The sequence below is a fragment of the Uloborus diversus genome, chromosome 1, assembly GCF_026930045.1.
Source record: "Uloborus diversus isolate 005 chromosome 1, Udiv.v.3.1, whole genome shotgun sequence".
NCBI classification, from domain to species: Eukaryota; Metazoa; Arthropoda; class Arachnida; order Araneae; family Uloboridae; genus Uloborus; species Uloborus diversus.
Window position 1 is genome coordinate 242,986,306 of NC_072731.1, and position 17,481 is coordinate 243,003,786.

The window sequence follows — 17,481 nt, forward strand, 5'->3', positions numbered from 1 at the left end:
CAAAAACTTGTAAATTCTGCTACTCAACCCAGTAGATTTTCTTTTGCGCAAAAAGCTTTTTTTTTTTTTGAGGCAGACACTGCTGATGATTGCTTTGTAGCAGTAGCCCTCCACTATAAATTTGAATCATTTGTCTATTTGCCATTTTTAATTCTTGTTTTGCTCCAGCTGACATATGAGGCAGTGAGAAGCAAAGGTATGTAACTGGACATTTTCAAGTTTTGAGTAAAACGTGTTTAAAGATAACATCCTGGTAGGCTTTCATTAAATTTTTTTCTAAATCCTGCTGTATAGCAGTAACTAACAGGGATACTAGTACCATCTCTTGCCCCAAGCCCCCAAGACATAGGAGAGGTTCACCTACCATGTGTACTCGTTTTCTCCAAATTTATAATTTTGCCACTTACATCCCTTTGCTTCTCATTGCCTCATACAGTCTTGGAGTTTGGACATATTTCCAAATTTCATTCCATTCTTTAGTGCACTTGTTGGTAGTATGTCATTTCATCATAGACTTTATCAAAATTTGTTCAAAATTAAGTTCAATGTCTCACTAAAAAATGGTTAATTATAGTCAAAATTAGTTCTAACTAACATATTGCTGAAAAGTTTTTACATTATAATGATATGGTTAAAAATATCATCACTATGGTAGTGAAATAGTGAACTAATTTTGTAGTTAATCCATTTGCAAGGTTTTCTTATCAAAAAGCAGTTCAAGAACAAATTCTTGAACACTAAAGCATCTGGGCCGGTTCGAATTTGGGGTTCCAATTTTCTACCCTGCACTATAACCATTAAGCCAGTTCGGTTATAAGCGACAGTTTATCTATACTCCGGTTAGTTGTTGATAAGAAAACTACACATTCGCTGAAAAATGCTTAGTTGTGGGAGATAAACCGTCTTTCAGCATATTATTAAAAGATCATTTAATGAATTATCTGAAAATTAATAAGTTTTGATGCATTTTCTGAATTATTAACTTTTTCTATTCTTTCAAGCAAAAACTAATGTCTGATATGATACCCATTACCAGATTAATGCTGATTTCTACATGATATGGTTCATATTTTCTACGCTTTATCTGAAATACTGCATGAAATGTAAATGTTATTGCTTAGTATACCTTTTTTTTTAAATTTCTGTCTTTCCATTCGATTTATTTCATTCTTTTAGATGAAGCAAGATTCACTTCATCAATCAAATTTAGAACAAATTATGAAAATTAGAAAACAAAAAGGCTATGAACTTACCGGATTGCCTACGGCTATTTGGATCATTTACTGTATATCCAATGGTCTTCGCTGCTTCAATTAAAGGTCCCGTTATTTCAGAGTCGTATCGCGGTCTATGAACGGTTACCTTACCACCAACACCATGATATCCTAGAAAAGCATTTTTTCAATTTTAGCATTTTTTTAAGGATTAGTAAAATCAGACATTTACGAAAGTATTTTCCTAATAGGTAAAACACTAGTTTGAAGTATAATATGTGCACTGTACAATAATGCATAGAAGTAAAAGTATAAGGGGTGTTCAAGTGAAAAGGTACCAAACAATTCTGTGGATCTAAATGGAGGCTTTATTCAAAGGCCTGAGCACCACGATCCTACTGATAAACTAACCGAAGGATTCCTTGTTCCCAGAATTTCTGTGGCTTTGACGAGACCCAGTCCTTCACAGTGTCCTTGAGTTCGTCGTCTGAGTTGAAGCCCTTCCCTTTCAGATGCTATTTTAAAGGACCATACACATGGAAATCGCAAGGCGACATGTCCAGACTGATGGTTAAGCTGCTAACACTTGAACTTGGCCAATGCCGCCTGGGTGACCCTGGAGACGTGTAGAGTAGACGCGCGTCATCACGGAGCAAAACCGCTCTTCAAGAGCAGCCCTGGTCTTGAACCTGCGTAGTGCAGCCCTGGTCCTTTGTTCTTGATGAACCTGCGTAGTGTGTATCTCACAGTACACATCATTGTTAATGATTGTCCTGTGCTTGAGGATTCAACAAGTAATGAAACTCGTACGTCGAAAAGACGGTTAATTGGACTGCGCTCTTTGTAAGAGCATTTGATGTCTCCTGCGCATACGAGCGTCCGCGCATGCTTCGATCGATGCTGGATTCTCCAATCACATCCCTAAATGTCTCGCTACGTTCTCCTGTAGTGGCATACACAAATATGTTAAAGTTACGTTGTTGTGACGTTTGGCACCTTTCTATTTGAACATCCCTAATACTTCCAGAATTAAAGAAAGCAAGTTTGTTCCATTAAGAATGAATGGAGCAAAAATACATCTAGAATCAAATAAAGAAAGCAAGCTTATTGGATTAAGAATGAATTTCAGCAAAACAAATATTATCTCAGATATCTTTATTCCTTCACTGGAGGTCACTATTGGTTTGGAAGCATTAGAAACATGGATACTTTTTTGGGACAAGTCCTTATGATGTACGGAATTGTCAAGCAATACAAAACAGTTAAATTTGTCTCGTGAGCATTTGGAACAAACAGCATTAAATATTTAAATTAAAATTAAAAGTGGCCTCTTAATGTGTTGAAACATATTAGAAAAAAAATCGGACACATTTTTCATCATACCGTTTGAAACGAATTCTGCATCTCGATTATCTTCCATTTTCTTAAAATAGGGTAGGACATCTTTGTAACTCCATCCTTCTGCTCCCAAGGCTGCCCAGTCGTCATAGTTTTTTCGGTTGCCACGCACGCTGAGCATGCCACCGAATACTGTAGACCCGCCTATTGCCTTTCCACTCGGCCAGACCACTTGCTGTTTGCACATTCAGAAAGAACATAGAAAAAAAAAAAAAAAAAACCACATCAATCACCCAAAATGCATCGCCTGAAGTGTTTTCAAATTAGTGCACTTCCAGGCCCGCTCATTTAGAAATTTTTCGGAGGGAAGGGGTGACGGCAAGTGTACTTATAATTATTATGACTGATTTTTCAAGACATTCAAGTAAAACTGTATTTCTAGATATGAATGAAAACTAGGTATGAAAACTATGCAAGCGCAGATAGTCGCATCAGGAATGTCTAACAAAATCTGAAGCAAATCAAAATGGCGTAAAGCCTATTTAACAGACAAATAGTGTGTCATTCAGGGTTTAAATGAAACTAGCTGCGTCCCTCGGCTTTGCACGGTCTACCTCGAAAATAAAAGTCATGTCAAGTAACGCGTGTTCAACACTCAGGCTTGAAAAAAAAAAGCTAGTGAAATTTTGCGGCAGATTGCGGAAAATATAACCAGAAAGTAAATATTTTAAATCCTCCGATTACCTATTACAGGAAAAGCCTTTAAAACAAAAGCAAGAATTTTACTTGTTCATATTCAAGAAGAAAAATGGTAATAGATCTTTCGTCTCAATGATTTCCTTCACGCTATAAATTTTAATGAAAGCATTATAGCGGAAAGTTGAGATGAAGCACTAAATAATAATTTGAATGGAGGAAAGCCTTCGAAAAATAGGGATTTTTTGTCGAAATCGAAGTGTCGTAATTAATAGTTTTAATTGATATCTCCGCTAATTATTATCGGACAAACGTAAAAACGGGAAGATTACGAATCCATCGATACCTGGTTCGATAGTCAGTTCACTGTCGTTCGGGAGAAGTAACTCGCACACAGATGACTACATAGATACATACGCTCAGTTTTTAACTATATAAGATAAGAAAAATATACATTTAAATGACAAATTTAAAAACAAATTATTAACACTGAGTATATTTTATAGGAGAGAAAAGAAAAACACAATTATATAGTACATTTTTCAAATACAGTGGTGGAGAGAGGAATACAGAGGTGGAGGGTCGCCTGATTTTCTCAAAAATGACGAGCTTGTGCACTTTTACTAACTTTGAAACACCAAAATTGGAATGATAATAAATGTGTAAAAAATGTTTCTAGTTGATTTAGCAGAGCAGGGGAAGACTGGAGGTTGGGGGTTGAGATGTTGACTCCTCAGAACGCATGGTTTAACCCTTGTTGCCAGTTCTAATATATTTTCTTGCATGTAAGGACTGTTTAGACCAGCCCTCTCTTCTAATTATTATTTTTATCCGTTACTTATTCACAGAAAATCGTTTCTATTTAGTGGCAGCAGTCGATTCATGAACCGTTCAATGATCCAAAATAAAGTAATGTTGTAAAAGTTTTGGTTTCTAATCTAATTTTTATAATTTTATTTGTCTGATTCAGCGATCGAATTATAAAAAGAAAGTTGAAATCTAGGTACATTAAAAAAAAAAAAAAAGTGCGTCACGGGACGCTCGGCAAAAGTAATAACTTTCATAGGATTAAATTATTATCATTATTTAATCCTATGAAAGTAACAATTGTCTTATGGTAGCTATAATAAGCAACGAAATTTTTGCATTGAATGTTATCTAAAAATCTTGCAAAGACTGCATCAAGTACAGTTCCATGACTTGTAGTTGCTTCTTCTGGCTTATTAATCATTTGTAATTGTAATTTGGATTTTAGAAACGATCCTAAATTTTTAGCTCGATCAAAACAAAATTAATATTAAAATCTCCGGTTAAAATCAAAGGAATTGTATAATAATCTTCATTAACTAAAGCAGAACCTTCATGTGTATAATTTAAAAGCTGTTTATGAATAAATTGAATAATACTTGAAATACTTTTATTTGGAGATATATATATATGTTGGCAGTTACGCACGTTATGTCACCAATCGGTTTACGCTCCCATAAGAAGTTATCACTTCAAAAAAAAAAAAAAAAATTCTTCTCCCAACTAATGCGATGCATTTGGCTAAGTGAAAACGCCTCATTGAATGTGCATTCAAGCGTAGCGGTGTAATTCGGGTTTGGCTAACGTTCTTTTTTCTGTAGCAACACTCACTTCATTGCCCTTAGGACAGCACGACTAAAAGCTTATCCATTGAATCATCGATGTAATCATTTCGAATAAAAGTTCATAAGTCGTTTAGAACACAATTATTCGCTGCAATTTTTTGCAAGACGAGTCATTATTTGATCTCCAGCGCTATGAGAACTAGACTATACGCTCACCATATTTAATGGATTGTTTTGGGTTCAGTAGTAGACAGTAGCGTAAACACAAAATATAGAAATCTTAATCTACTAGAAAACTTTAAACTGTCCTCGTTTCTGATCACACAAATGATTGGCATAGTTTTATTTCTAGGCTCACAATGTCTTAGAAATTACTTCATAGTTGTAAAACGGAGTTTAGAATTCTATTATCCATTTCCTCATTAACATTTTAATAATAAAATTTATAAAGAAATGTAGGGAACATTTTAATTTAATGTAGTTAGTAGCGAGTATGCCGTGTTAATGCATCTGACTTATGAAAGATCTCATAGGTAGAATTTTGATGGTTTTACAACACAACTTTTTCTATTCTAGAATTTTTTTTTAAAGAATAATGCATTGATGCAATGTGATTGTGACTAAACTTTTTACAGGAGGAGTGTTACGGCTAAAAGATAAATTACTTGATTGGAATTTCCCACGAGTTACAGCTTAACTAAGTTTCCCATTGAGTACATGCAAGGCTTTGAATACTTGAATGATGTGGATTTCATTTTTTTTTCATGAATGACTTTCTAGCAGTTTGAATTGATGAAGTGTTAGCAAATAATTAGTTGAACGCATTACAAACCATGTGTATGTGAGACTTTTATTCGTGAAATGTAAAACTAGTAGTACATTCATCCACACTATTAAAATCTGTTCGCGTCCGTCTGTCTGTCCATCTGAATATTGAACTTCTCGAGAATCAATGCGAGTCGAGAGCCAAACGAGAACCGAGCGATTCAAAATTTTCACAAGAAAACAATGGGACAAATTTTGTAATGGAGTTGTTTCCTTTTGTCAAAAGTAGTGCTTTTTGTCACTGAAATTGATAGAATAAGCAAAAAAAAAAAAAAAAAAAAAAAAAAAAAAAAAAAACATGGACCCAGAAAATACTTTCATTTTCCCAACAGATATTTTTTAATTAATTTTTTAAAATGTCCGATCTTTCAAACAAGGCGTGGTCTTGATGACGTCACAAATGATGATCTTTGGCGCATCTTTCTACTGCGTTTCCACGTTATGATAATCCAGAAGCGAACTAAAATTGCGCTCTACGCTTGCTATCAACCATATCGTTGCCAATACACGTGAGTAAAGATGCGAATTAAATATTTTGCTCTGTGAATGGCAACACTGAAGGCATTTCATCATTTGTGATGTCATCGGCAGAAGCCGTAAACAATGAAAGCGCTCCGATTTAAATATTTTTTTAAAAGTATTAAAAGTAAACAAATTGTTTAAAAAATTGTCAAATCCTATGTTTTTAAGCATGCTCTTTCAGAAAAACAATGCTTTTAAAATTTTGGAAACGACCCCTTTGTACGACTTTAATTTGCAGAGATATTAATTAAAACGTTAACATTACGTTATTCAGGAACTTTTATTTCTTTTCTGTTGCCATTTTGCATATGAATGAGCAAATAAAATTCTAATAATTGTTTCAAAAGATAATTTTTTGGCTGCTGTCCAAATCTTAAAACAACGTTCGCATCTAGAATTTTATTTTAAATTAGTTTAATTTATATTTTATTCTGATATATATATATATATATATATATATATATATATATATATATATATATATATATATATATATATATATATATATATATATATATATCCTAAAACTACTCTTTAAAACAACTTTTTTGTTTAGAAGTTTATTGTAAACTAGCTGCGTTGCCCCCGGCTTTGCTCGGTCTACCTTGAAAAAAAAAACATTGCGTCAGGTGAAGTATCTTCAATAACCAGGATTAAATGAAAGAAAAAAAAAACATCATGCAAAATTTTCTCGCCAAACAATGACGACGGATACTAAAATAATTTTAAGGAATTAAAATAAAATGAGAAAGATGGATTTAAAAGGCGTAACCATGGAAACACAAAATAAGTTTAAGAATTGAAAATGAGAAAGATGAAAATAAACAATGGATTCAAAAATCGTTACCGTGGAAACTCAAAATAAAATGGTTAAAAACTTGAAGAATAGAGAACAGATTTTTGAACTTCATTTAATTCGCTTGTAACTTTTTTTCTAATGGAGATAGAGGGTTAAACTTTCGACCTTAGGTCGAGTTAGATCTGGAGTTAAAAAAAGCAGCTCTATCCAATGCTGTCAAAAAAAAAAAAAAAAAAAAAAACTGTGGGACAATTCCTTCACTTTTTATTGATGGATTTAATGAAGAAAGTAGTGCCTAAATTTTAGCTAAGCCTAAAAAAATTCGAGCTAAAAACGTAAAAAACTCCCTCCGCAATTAAGTTAGAGCATTGGAACTAATTGCGTAGAACGCGAAAAATTCTTCCCTTTCCAACGATATATAATATTATTATTTGCGAGTAATTTTTCACACCCATATTCGGGAATTTATGTGAAAATTGGGCCTAAATTGGAATAAAATAAGAACTAATCATCGTTTTTTTTTCGAACTGGTCTGCAAACCTTCTCAGGACTTAAAGGAACAAACTGAAAATTTCAGCAAAATCGGCCGGGTAGTTCTCGAGTTTTGCGAGTTCAAACACACAGACGCTTTTTGGAGACATCATTTTATACTATGTAGAGATTAGCTTCGTTTCTCTTTTATTCTAAGCAATGATTTTTATTTCTTTCTGTTGCCATTTCACATTTATGTTATTAAATAATATTTTAACAATTGTTTCAGTGGGACTGACGTCATTAAAACAACCAACTGTGTTGATAGGTTGTTCTATTTGTACATAACCTTTATTTATCGTCTGCCCCTTTTTTCATGTTTTACAGCCAACGTTCTTAACTCTTTTCAGCATATGAAAATTATTTCTTTAGTTATGTTTATTTACTGTAGTGTAAGTTTATCATTACCAGCCTCATATTTTGGTAAATTTAGGATGTGCAGCTAATTATGTTTACTTCGTTGGACTTTTTCCCTTCACATGGGTGAGAGTTTTCAAATTATAATAACTTTCCATTTCCTTCCTGTTTTTACTTTTGAAATTCATTTTATGTAATTAAAAGAACACGTTAAATAGGGATTGTTTGGATTTCTTTTAATAAACAGAGTTGAACAAAAAAGAGTTTGCTTTTAATGATTTTAACTAAAGCTTAATTGGAATCTGATGACTTGGAATTAAATTAATGCTTATTGATATTTATTAAGACCTGATGCTTTAGTTTCACATAATCAACCAAGCAATATGTGTCATTTTATGTAAAAAACTGATTGTTAATGAACAAAAATATTTCAGATCTAGTCGATCAGATGTAATTCAGTTGAACTTGAGCACAGATTATAGCTGATAATGCATATATTTTCATCTTTTGAGCTAATTGAAAATTCTTATAACTAATAGGATTTTTGCCAAAAATATGTTTTACTGTCAAACCTTGCATTACGCGCATTTATTTATTCCTTAACGCGTTAGAAACTGATGTTAGAGTACTACATAAACATCAACTGTATACTGGACATCTCTTTCATTTTTTAGGTAGCCCGTGCAACGCCGGGCACGCAGCTAGTGTTAAACTAAATAATGATAAACGAGCAAAAAAACAACTGAGACCAAATATATTCGGAGACCAATAATTTTAGCTTCTACTGACCTTAAATATTCTAATATTTATTTTAACATTTATGTATAATTAAAGATACAAAAAAACGTTAGCCTCAATACATTAGTTCAAGACTTGCAATGAAATACAGGAATTTTCGCAATTAAGATATAACCTATCTTTTAATAATTTTTTTTTTGTGTTTTTCAGCTAAAATAATAATAATAATAATAAAACGTCCTGCCCCAAGCACATAGCCCATGGCATTACTTTAAACTTTGAAGTTTTAAATTCAAATTATGTTTTTCGCGATCACGAATTGCGATAGGGCCCTCCTTTTTGAGTTTCTTGTTTCTGCAAATGGCAATGAAAAACATCTTAAATCGTTTGACATAACTAACATATTTGTATTGGCCCATTTTTTTTAGAAGTGCCAAATATGTAATGCCTGGGGTGGTTTGACACTTATCTCTGATGGTGTTTTTACAACGTTTTGTGAATGCAGTGTACCGTCGTTTCTTTGCGAGCTTAAGAAGTAAAAAAAAAAAAACAGCAGTAGGGAACAGAGGGGAAATAAAAGATAGTTTGAAAGATGAAAAAATGAAGTCGGTGAAAATAAGAATTTAGAAGAACTTAACTGAAGCGTAGTACATTTCGTATCTCCACATAACACTAAGTGCTAGTTGTTTACATTAAACTCTTTCTTCTTTTGCATAATTTGGCTAAGTTTCCGAAAATAAATATTTCAGTTCTCATTACAAAAAATTAAACTTTGTTTTTTCCCTTTTTTTTCCTATAAACTTTCAAAAACAAAGTTTCAATAACAAATTAATATTAAGAAACTGCAAACAGATTTTGCTCTCAATTTCATGAACGTAAACTAGTATCTCATGCCAGGGGAAAAGGGAAGCAATCTTGATAATAGAGTACTTTAGGCACTAAGAAAAAACAAACTCATTTAATCCTTCTTCTTAAGATAATGATACCAGGAAAAAGTCAAATGAGTGAAATAATCTCGATATTCCATAAAAGAAAAAGCGAAATTATGTCTGGAATAAAACATAACCATAAAAGTGGAAGAAGATTAAAATTCTCAAAGAGCATTGCTAAAAAACACCATTAAGGAAATAACTACCAATTGCTTGAAAATTTCAAAACTATAAGTTAATAAAAATATTAATCTATTTTATTTGATAGTGTTTAACTTCTTTGAAAGGAAAAAAAATCGTGGAATACTTCCGCATGCAATATGATGGAGGAAAAACACCCAGCGATTGATTGACATTCAACTGCCAATAATTTCTGGTGAACGTTGCGAAGTCTGAGTCAGACTGATTTTGGGGTAAAGAGATTAATGTCTGAATCGAATGCCTTAAAATTTCAGGAGTCAGAGTTGAGTTGGTCTTCCTCCTCTAAGTTTGTAGCTCTGCCAAGGCTGCGGACTCGGAGTCGAGCTCACTTTGAAGTTTTGGAGTTAGATGCTTTAAAATGGGGTCGTTTCCAAAATTTTAAAAGTATTTTTTTTCTGAAAGAGCATGCTTAAAACCGTAGGATCTGATCATTTTTTAAATAATTTGTTTTTGTTTAATATTTTAAAAAAATTACTTAAATTGGAGCGCTTTCATTGTTTACGGCTTCTGCCTATAACATCACAAATGATGAAATGCCTTTCAGTGTTGCCATTCACAGTGCAAAATATTTAATTCGCATCTTTACTCAAGTGTATTGGCAACGATATGGTTGACAGCAAGCGTAGAGAGCAAATTGAATTCGATTCTTGATTATCATAACGTGGAAACATGGTGAAAGATGCGGCAAAGTGCATCATTTGTGACGTCATCAAGACCACGCCTTGTTTGAAAAATTGGACATTTAAAAAAATTAATTTAAAAATAACTGTTGGGAAAAGGAAAGTATTTTCTGGGTCCAAGTTATTTTTTTTGCTTATTCTATCAATTTCAGTGACTAAACGTACTACTTTTGACTGAAGGAAACCACCCCATTCCGTAAGTCGAAGTCAGAAGCAAAGCCGATCTTTTCCCCCTAAAAGCTTGACATACCGTTAAGGGATTTGAGTAGTTATAGATCATTCGTTTTAAAGTAGAATTTTCATTTTTTAAAAAGTTTTATATACTGTGTAAAATCGCTCATTAGACATGTTATGCTGTCAAGGTGTTACGAGGCAATTATTGACTCGAGAAATTAAATTTTAAGTGACTGGCTCCGGCTCCATTTCTTTCCTCATCATAGTAACTAGAGCTTCAAATATAGAGTAGTCTGAGCAGTAAATCAGCACTTCAGGACAATTTCATTTTCAACAATTTCTAATATCACTAAAACTTGTAGCATTTGGCACATCGCAGAGAAAAATAAATTAAAATGGTACCTGTAACTATCAAAAAGGATATTGAGGAGGTTAATTTTTATGGCTTTTTAGGATTCTGAGGAATAAAAAAAGAGGAGCAGCAATCCAGTAAATGAACATGTATTATCATGTAAAAAGTACAAAATTTTGCATTCATTTTATGCTCAACTTTTATTTTATAATCTCTACTCATTGCTTTTTTTTTCATTTTCATTTTGTTCATGTTTACTTTGTTCTCTTCACTCTTATAAAACTGTTTTTTTTTCTTAGATATTGTTCTTCTTTTTAATTATTTTCTCTTTTCAGAATTACATAGAAAGACATTAATAATTTATCTGAAAAAAATTTAAAAAAAATATTATTAAAAAAAAGGGGAAACAAAACTACGACTGTCTATTAGGAGGGCTTTAGTTTTTGTTAGACTTTTCCCATAAATGTACCATGCATCCCGTCTTTACCGAACAGTCCCGTTTTTAAGCATACCATCCCTTTATCTCCATATACAGTTTTGGGACGCTGAAATGTGATCCACCTTTTCCCCAGACACAGTCCAAACATTTCTATAAATTAATATTTTTTACTTTTCAATTTTAGAAAATATTTTCTTTAAATTGAAATGTGACTGAAACCATTTACTTAGGTCTTTATTCTAAGTATAAAAAAAATGTATAATCGCACAGGAGAGTTCAACATAGCAATTAGGGTTTCCAATTCCGAAATCCTGATCCCGAATCCCGCATGATATTTAGGGCACATTTTACGCACCAAATGATAATTGCAAATTGGGATCTGACTTTGTAGTGCTCTACAATGAATGTTGCGGAATTCGGTAAGACAACTGATTCAAGTAACAAAAGCTGTCATTCCTAAGAAGCACAAATTTTTTCCATTTGACATTAAAAATAAATTTTTAGAAGAATAAAGTCAATTTCGCGGGATCCCGGGGAATTGGCTCTTTACAATCCCGAAATCCCGCCGGACCGAATTCGGCACGGGATTGGAAACCCAAATAGCAATCCTATTACCAATTATAGGTGGAAAATTAGAAAACAAAATTGAGCCTTCCTATTACTCACCCTGTTAATGAGTCCGCTTCCGGTATGTTTCTGGGGCGCTGTCCTGTACTTCCAGTCAATGTCCGAGAACCAAAACGCGCGGGCGATGCCCGGCACATCTGTCAACAAAGGAGGTGACTTTCCAGCTTCTAGTACAAGGATCTTCATGCAAGGTAGTTCCGACAATCGGTTTGCTAACACGGACCCTGCTGCTCCTGCACCGACTAAAAATGAAAAAGGCTTGAAAAGCTTTCCATTGCAAATCCTCACATATAAAATAGCGAATTCACTGATCGAGTAGCGGTGGCGTCACCAACAATGTAACTCGCGTCACGGCATGATAATTAGATAATACTTTTTGGTTTAACGTTTGTATTTGTTGGAGAATGCTTTATTTTGACAAGACTGAATTGTGTGTGTGGATCCGGTAACTCAATTGTTTTACTTGTAAGCAGGGCCTGATCAAAGCACGGTCCTGCGGGTCCGTGGACCTGGGCACCATAATTTTCTGGGGCACAAAAATGGGGTAAATTTATTTTTTCTACATTCTTTTAAAAATTTTTGCTTTGAAAATATACGACATTTCTTATGAGAGGGACACCAAATTTTACCAGGACCTGGGCACCAAATTCGCTAGATCGGGCCCTACTTGTAAGACAGTTATTCCAGGGGAATGAAGAAACGAAAAAGTGTTCAACGATGAACGCTATCTTCTGGAGTTTAGGGCTAATCCACCAGAGTTAGGGTTAAAACTTCAACTATCAAAGTATTACCAAACCGACAATTGCTTCGTTCAAATGTAGAAGCAATTTTCCCCTGACATGTTTTGACGAGTGATTTTCTAGTGAAAGAAGAAAGCAGGTCCCTGATAGCGCAACATGTCACGGCAATGTGGCTGCGACATGTCTAGTGTGATATTGCGTCATTGTGAGTCACAAAGACGTCTCTGCAACAGTAAATTTTTGACATTGTGAAGTCATCGCTGCAACGTCATTTTATGACGATACACAGGCTGACATTCATATACTGATGCAATCTGTTGGTTACTTTACGATGAAGTTGCATGTCTGCGACGCGAAGTCACGTGATTTTCGTGAGGGCCCCATTCCAGTCACTGCAATTCTGGTTTTTGTGAACGACACACCGGTATTAGCGTCACACAAGTTATACAGTAAGACAAGTTTGCATTCCTTCAATGAAACACTGCAAACATTTTACGTTTTATATTAAAAAAAAAAACACTCACAAAAAAGTGAAAGGGTATCAAGAACTTATAAAGAGTTTACGCTCTTTTATCCCTATACTTTAAAATACAGGATTATTACAAATGATGGACCCAGTTTCAAACATTTGTATTTATTTAAGTATCAATTCTAAATAAATAATACTTACTGCAAGAGATAGAGGAAATGTCAAAGTTTTTTTTACATGCTTATAAATGTTCAATGTGACTCCCTTGTGCTGTACGAGAAATGTCTATAACTTAACTCGTCCCATATACGTGCAAGCGTTTCTTTTGTTACAGAATGCACAGCAGCAGTGATACGCTTTTATCTCTGCAGAAAAATTCTGATCTTTAGGATGAAAGTCATCTGAGTAAAAGCTCAATTTTTAGGAAAGTTTCACACTCCGGTGCTCCATTTCAAGCTCCACTGACGTCATATGTGCCAGTTCCAAACATAACTGCTATGTTTGGAGCACGTGTACTAGACAACTTGTGGCATTCTCTAAAAGACAAAGCCATGGAGAATTTTTTTTTCCTTCACATCTTGATCCATTGGTTAAAGTTTCTTGTAATCTCGAAAGATTTTTGAAAAATAGTTTTAAAATTTGTACTTTTGTAACTTTTTTTAGTGATTAGTTTTAAGAAATAAATTTAAGTCAGTAGAGTAGACTGAACAATGAACAAGCACTTAAGCGCAATTTCATTTTCAAAAATTGGTAACACCATTAAAAACTAGCTTTTAATATATGACAGTTCAACCATTTTAATCGATGCACTATTAAAGAAAACCCGTGGGAGAACTTTTACGGGTTTTTTTTTTTTCATGTTTTTAAGGGCTTGAAATAAAAAAAAAAGCGCACCAATCCAACAAGTGAACACCGCTAAAACATGGAACAGACACAGTATTGACACTTTCTGCTCCCAGTTCATTGACGAAAAAACTTTCGAAACCTCTTTTTTCTTTAAAAATTTCAAGCTGTGCAATTACTGGGGGAGCCGGAGGGGGGGAGGGGTCATAAACTGGTAGGTTTTCTCTAATTCTCAAAACCAAAATACATTCTTAAATATATTACTTTGCTTTATTTAAACGAGCTGATGTGTGCATCACATGACTTCCTTTCACTCCAATTTAATGATAATGGTGCCTCGGAGTAAGTGAAGAAGTACTTTAAACGTTTTCACCCCAAACTCGTTGAGAATCGAGCAAAGAAAACGTTTTATGAAGATACATTAACCCGTCAAATTTTTACCAAAGTTGGCAACAGAACTTGGCGACCAAAAGCTTGGTGATATATTGCCAAGAGTTTGCCAAATTATAACAGCACTTGTGTTTGCATTGAAATTATCAATGATTTTACCCCAAAAAGGTATGAAAGACCACCTTTGGAACATTTGAATGCAACTAAAATCGAAGGTGCACAACTAGACCCCACTAGGAGTCTACGTACTAAATTGCAACTTTCTAGGACATACCGTTTTTGAGTTATGCGAAATACATACGCACATACGTACATACACACATACACATATACACATACGTACATACATAAGCACATACGGATGTCACGAGAAAACTCGTTGTAGCTAACTCGGGGATCGTCAAAATGGATACTTCGGGTGTCTATACGTTCTTAGGCATTTATCCTCGTGTGGTCGGGTTGAAAAAAAAACTCAATATTCATTTGGGGGCTAGAAAAATAGAAATTAAGGCCGATTTTTGAGTGAAATTTTTTTCGTGAATACAATACTTCCTTTTTTGTAAAAGAGAGTAAAAATACTTGTAAAGAAAATAGGAGAATTCATACCAATGATGTAATCATATTCCGATGCCACGCTGGTTGCTGTTTTGGGAGCATGCTTCTGCGAAGAAAGAGAAAGAAGAAGAAAAGGCAGAAATGTTGAATTAGCCAAAGGTGTGTTGTAGGCTCTCTCGGATGCAATATTCATTTTTCCTATTAAAAAAAAGTTTAAACTCTTATTTTATGAAATTTCTTTGGCGTTAGTATCAAATATTGTTTTAGCCAAAATTTGAAAACAACTTTCACCATAACTTTATAACTTTCTCCATTATAGAGAGAAAAATACTTTATTCTTGAAAATGTCAAAAAATTGTCGGAATTCCACGTTTTAAGGGATACTGAACACATTTGGATCATTTTTTCAAAATGTCTGTTTGTGGGTACCAGTATGTATGAGGTTGATCAACATCATACAAAAGTAATTAAAAGAACCGAATAAACTTGGTATATTTCAATTAATTTCAAAATTAACATCGTTCTTTTTAAAATAAAGTTTTAAAAGAAAGGAAAGTAATCTTACTTACTGCACGGTTTTTATGTTGATCAATTGAAGCAGTGAGAAGCAAAAGGATGTAAGTGGCAAAATTAAAAATTTGAAGATAACCAGTACACGTGGTAGGTTAACCTCTCTTCTGTTTTGGGGCAAGAGATGGTACTAGTAGCCCTAGTTGTTGCTGCTATACAGCATGATTTATAAAAAAAAAAATTCAATGCAAGCCTAGGATCTTATCTTTAAACGCGTTTAACTCATACTAACTTGAAAATGTCCACTTGCATCCCTTTGCTTCTCACTGCCTCAATTATGCTAGTGTACTGTATGCATGAAACTCATTGTAGTTCATTAAATTCGCTTTTTAATCATAGACAGTTTTGCTGAGCTACCTTTGAGCCGCACAATTATTTAGCAACTAATACATGCATGTACTTGAGGGTCTTTCTCGCAAGAGCAGTACATAATATGTTTCAAACTTTTCAATTTACTTTATCTACCCTAGAAATTATTACCAATCAATCATACTTTTAAAGTTGACTGTCCATTTAATTGTGTATAATCAAGTATCAATGGTTTGTGCACAAGTAATTTATGAAGGGTTAAAAACAATGTTTTGAACAAGAAAGAGAATACTAGGTGGCTCAGCTTTAAACTACTAGGAGTTAAAATGTAAAAAAAATCGTACTGAAAATGCAATAACACTATAAATATTTGAAATTACGTATTTCCTCCCCTAAAAATAATTAAAATAATTTAAACATTAAAAAAGTCCCCCCCCCCGCTTTTCTTAAAATTATGCCCCAACATTTTCTGTGGTTCACATTGTCTACTCTGTTACATCCGTTTCGAAAATGAAATAAACAATGACATTAAATCTGGATATATTTTGAAGAAGATTAAGTATTATAACTTCTGTGCTTAGTTAGCCACTGTGAATTCCATAGTCAAGAATCAGGTTGAGTGATATAGCTTTTTCTGTTAGTTAATTTTAGTTATCAAATATCCATATTGTTACATTTAAATTCACGATTTAAAAAAAAACATGTTTTTTACTTGGAAATTGCAAAGAATAACAGTTTAGGAATTATTGTTTCATTGTCTGAATGTCCTGGTGATTGAAAATTGTCCTTATGATTGAAACGATTTTTTAAAAGGTTTCGTTATCTACTTTACCATTAGTTCACTTTGTTGAACTACATATGAAACAGAACAATGTGGTCAAAATATTTTTAAACCCTTCATAAAATACGTATGTGCAAACTAATTGGTGATTGCGCGTAAGCAATTTATGAAAGGCACTCTCCACAAATTAATGACTATCCACAAGTAAAGAGAGAATTAATAAAATAAATATGATACATTGGTAATAAATAAAAATAGATAAAAAATAAATCAAATAAATAAATAAAAAAAAATTCAAAAGTGATGATATTTGTTTTTTGAGACTAACCCTTGATCACTCTGGAGCATGTCTGAACGAAACCGCGGTTACAAGCAAATTTCTAAATTGCATAGAGACTACTTTTTTTAATTGTGCTTGCATAAAAGTTTGCAACAACAGCAAAAAATTTACGAAATTAAGTCCTTTGAAGCCGGTCACACTAATTAAAGGAAGACAGTGGTCTTTATATCAAACTGATCTACTTTAAAAATTCCTTAATATACATCTATTTTTAAGGTTGATTTGAATTGTCCCAAAAAGACATGTTATTCTAATGCAGAGATCGGCAAGTAATTTCAAGTAGAGTGCGGATACTTTTGAAAAAAAAAAAAAATATCATCGAGGTCCAGGGGAAACAAATATATACCTTACAATTATTTTTTTAAATTTTCACACCCAAATTAGCATTAAATACAATCGATAGGCGTATTTGCATTCCAAAATGAACCGGAGAAATTGCATTTACAATTTTAAGATCAAGCAAGTGAACT

At 33.4% G+C, this 17,481-nt stretch overlaps 1 protein-coding gene across 1 annotated transcript in view; it reads right to left on the bottom strand.

Annotated features, from left to right (window-relative positions):
• The window catches only part of LOC129219649 (glucose dehydrogenase [FAD, quinone]-like), an 86,184-nt gene extending 70,980 nt beyond the window's left edge, over positions 1-15,204 (bottom strand). The window contains exons 1-4 of the mRNA XM_054853923.1: positions 15,063-15,204; positions 12,054-12,256; positions 2,598-2,787; positions 1,254-1,385 (exon numbers count right to left, since the gene is read on the bottom strand). Of these exons, the coding sequence (XP_054709898.1) occupies positions 1,254-1,385; positions 2,598-2,787; positions 12,054-12,256; positions 15,063-15,204 (667 nt within the window). The remainder of the gene's footprint in view (positions 1-1,253; positions 1,386-2,597; positions 2,788-12,053; positions 12,257-15,062) is intronic.
• Positions 15,205-17,481: the final 2,277 nt, after the last annotated feature.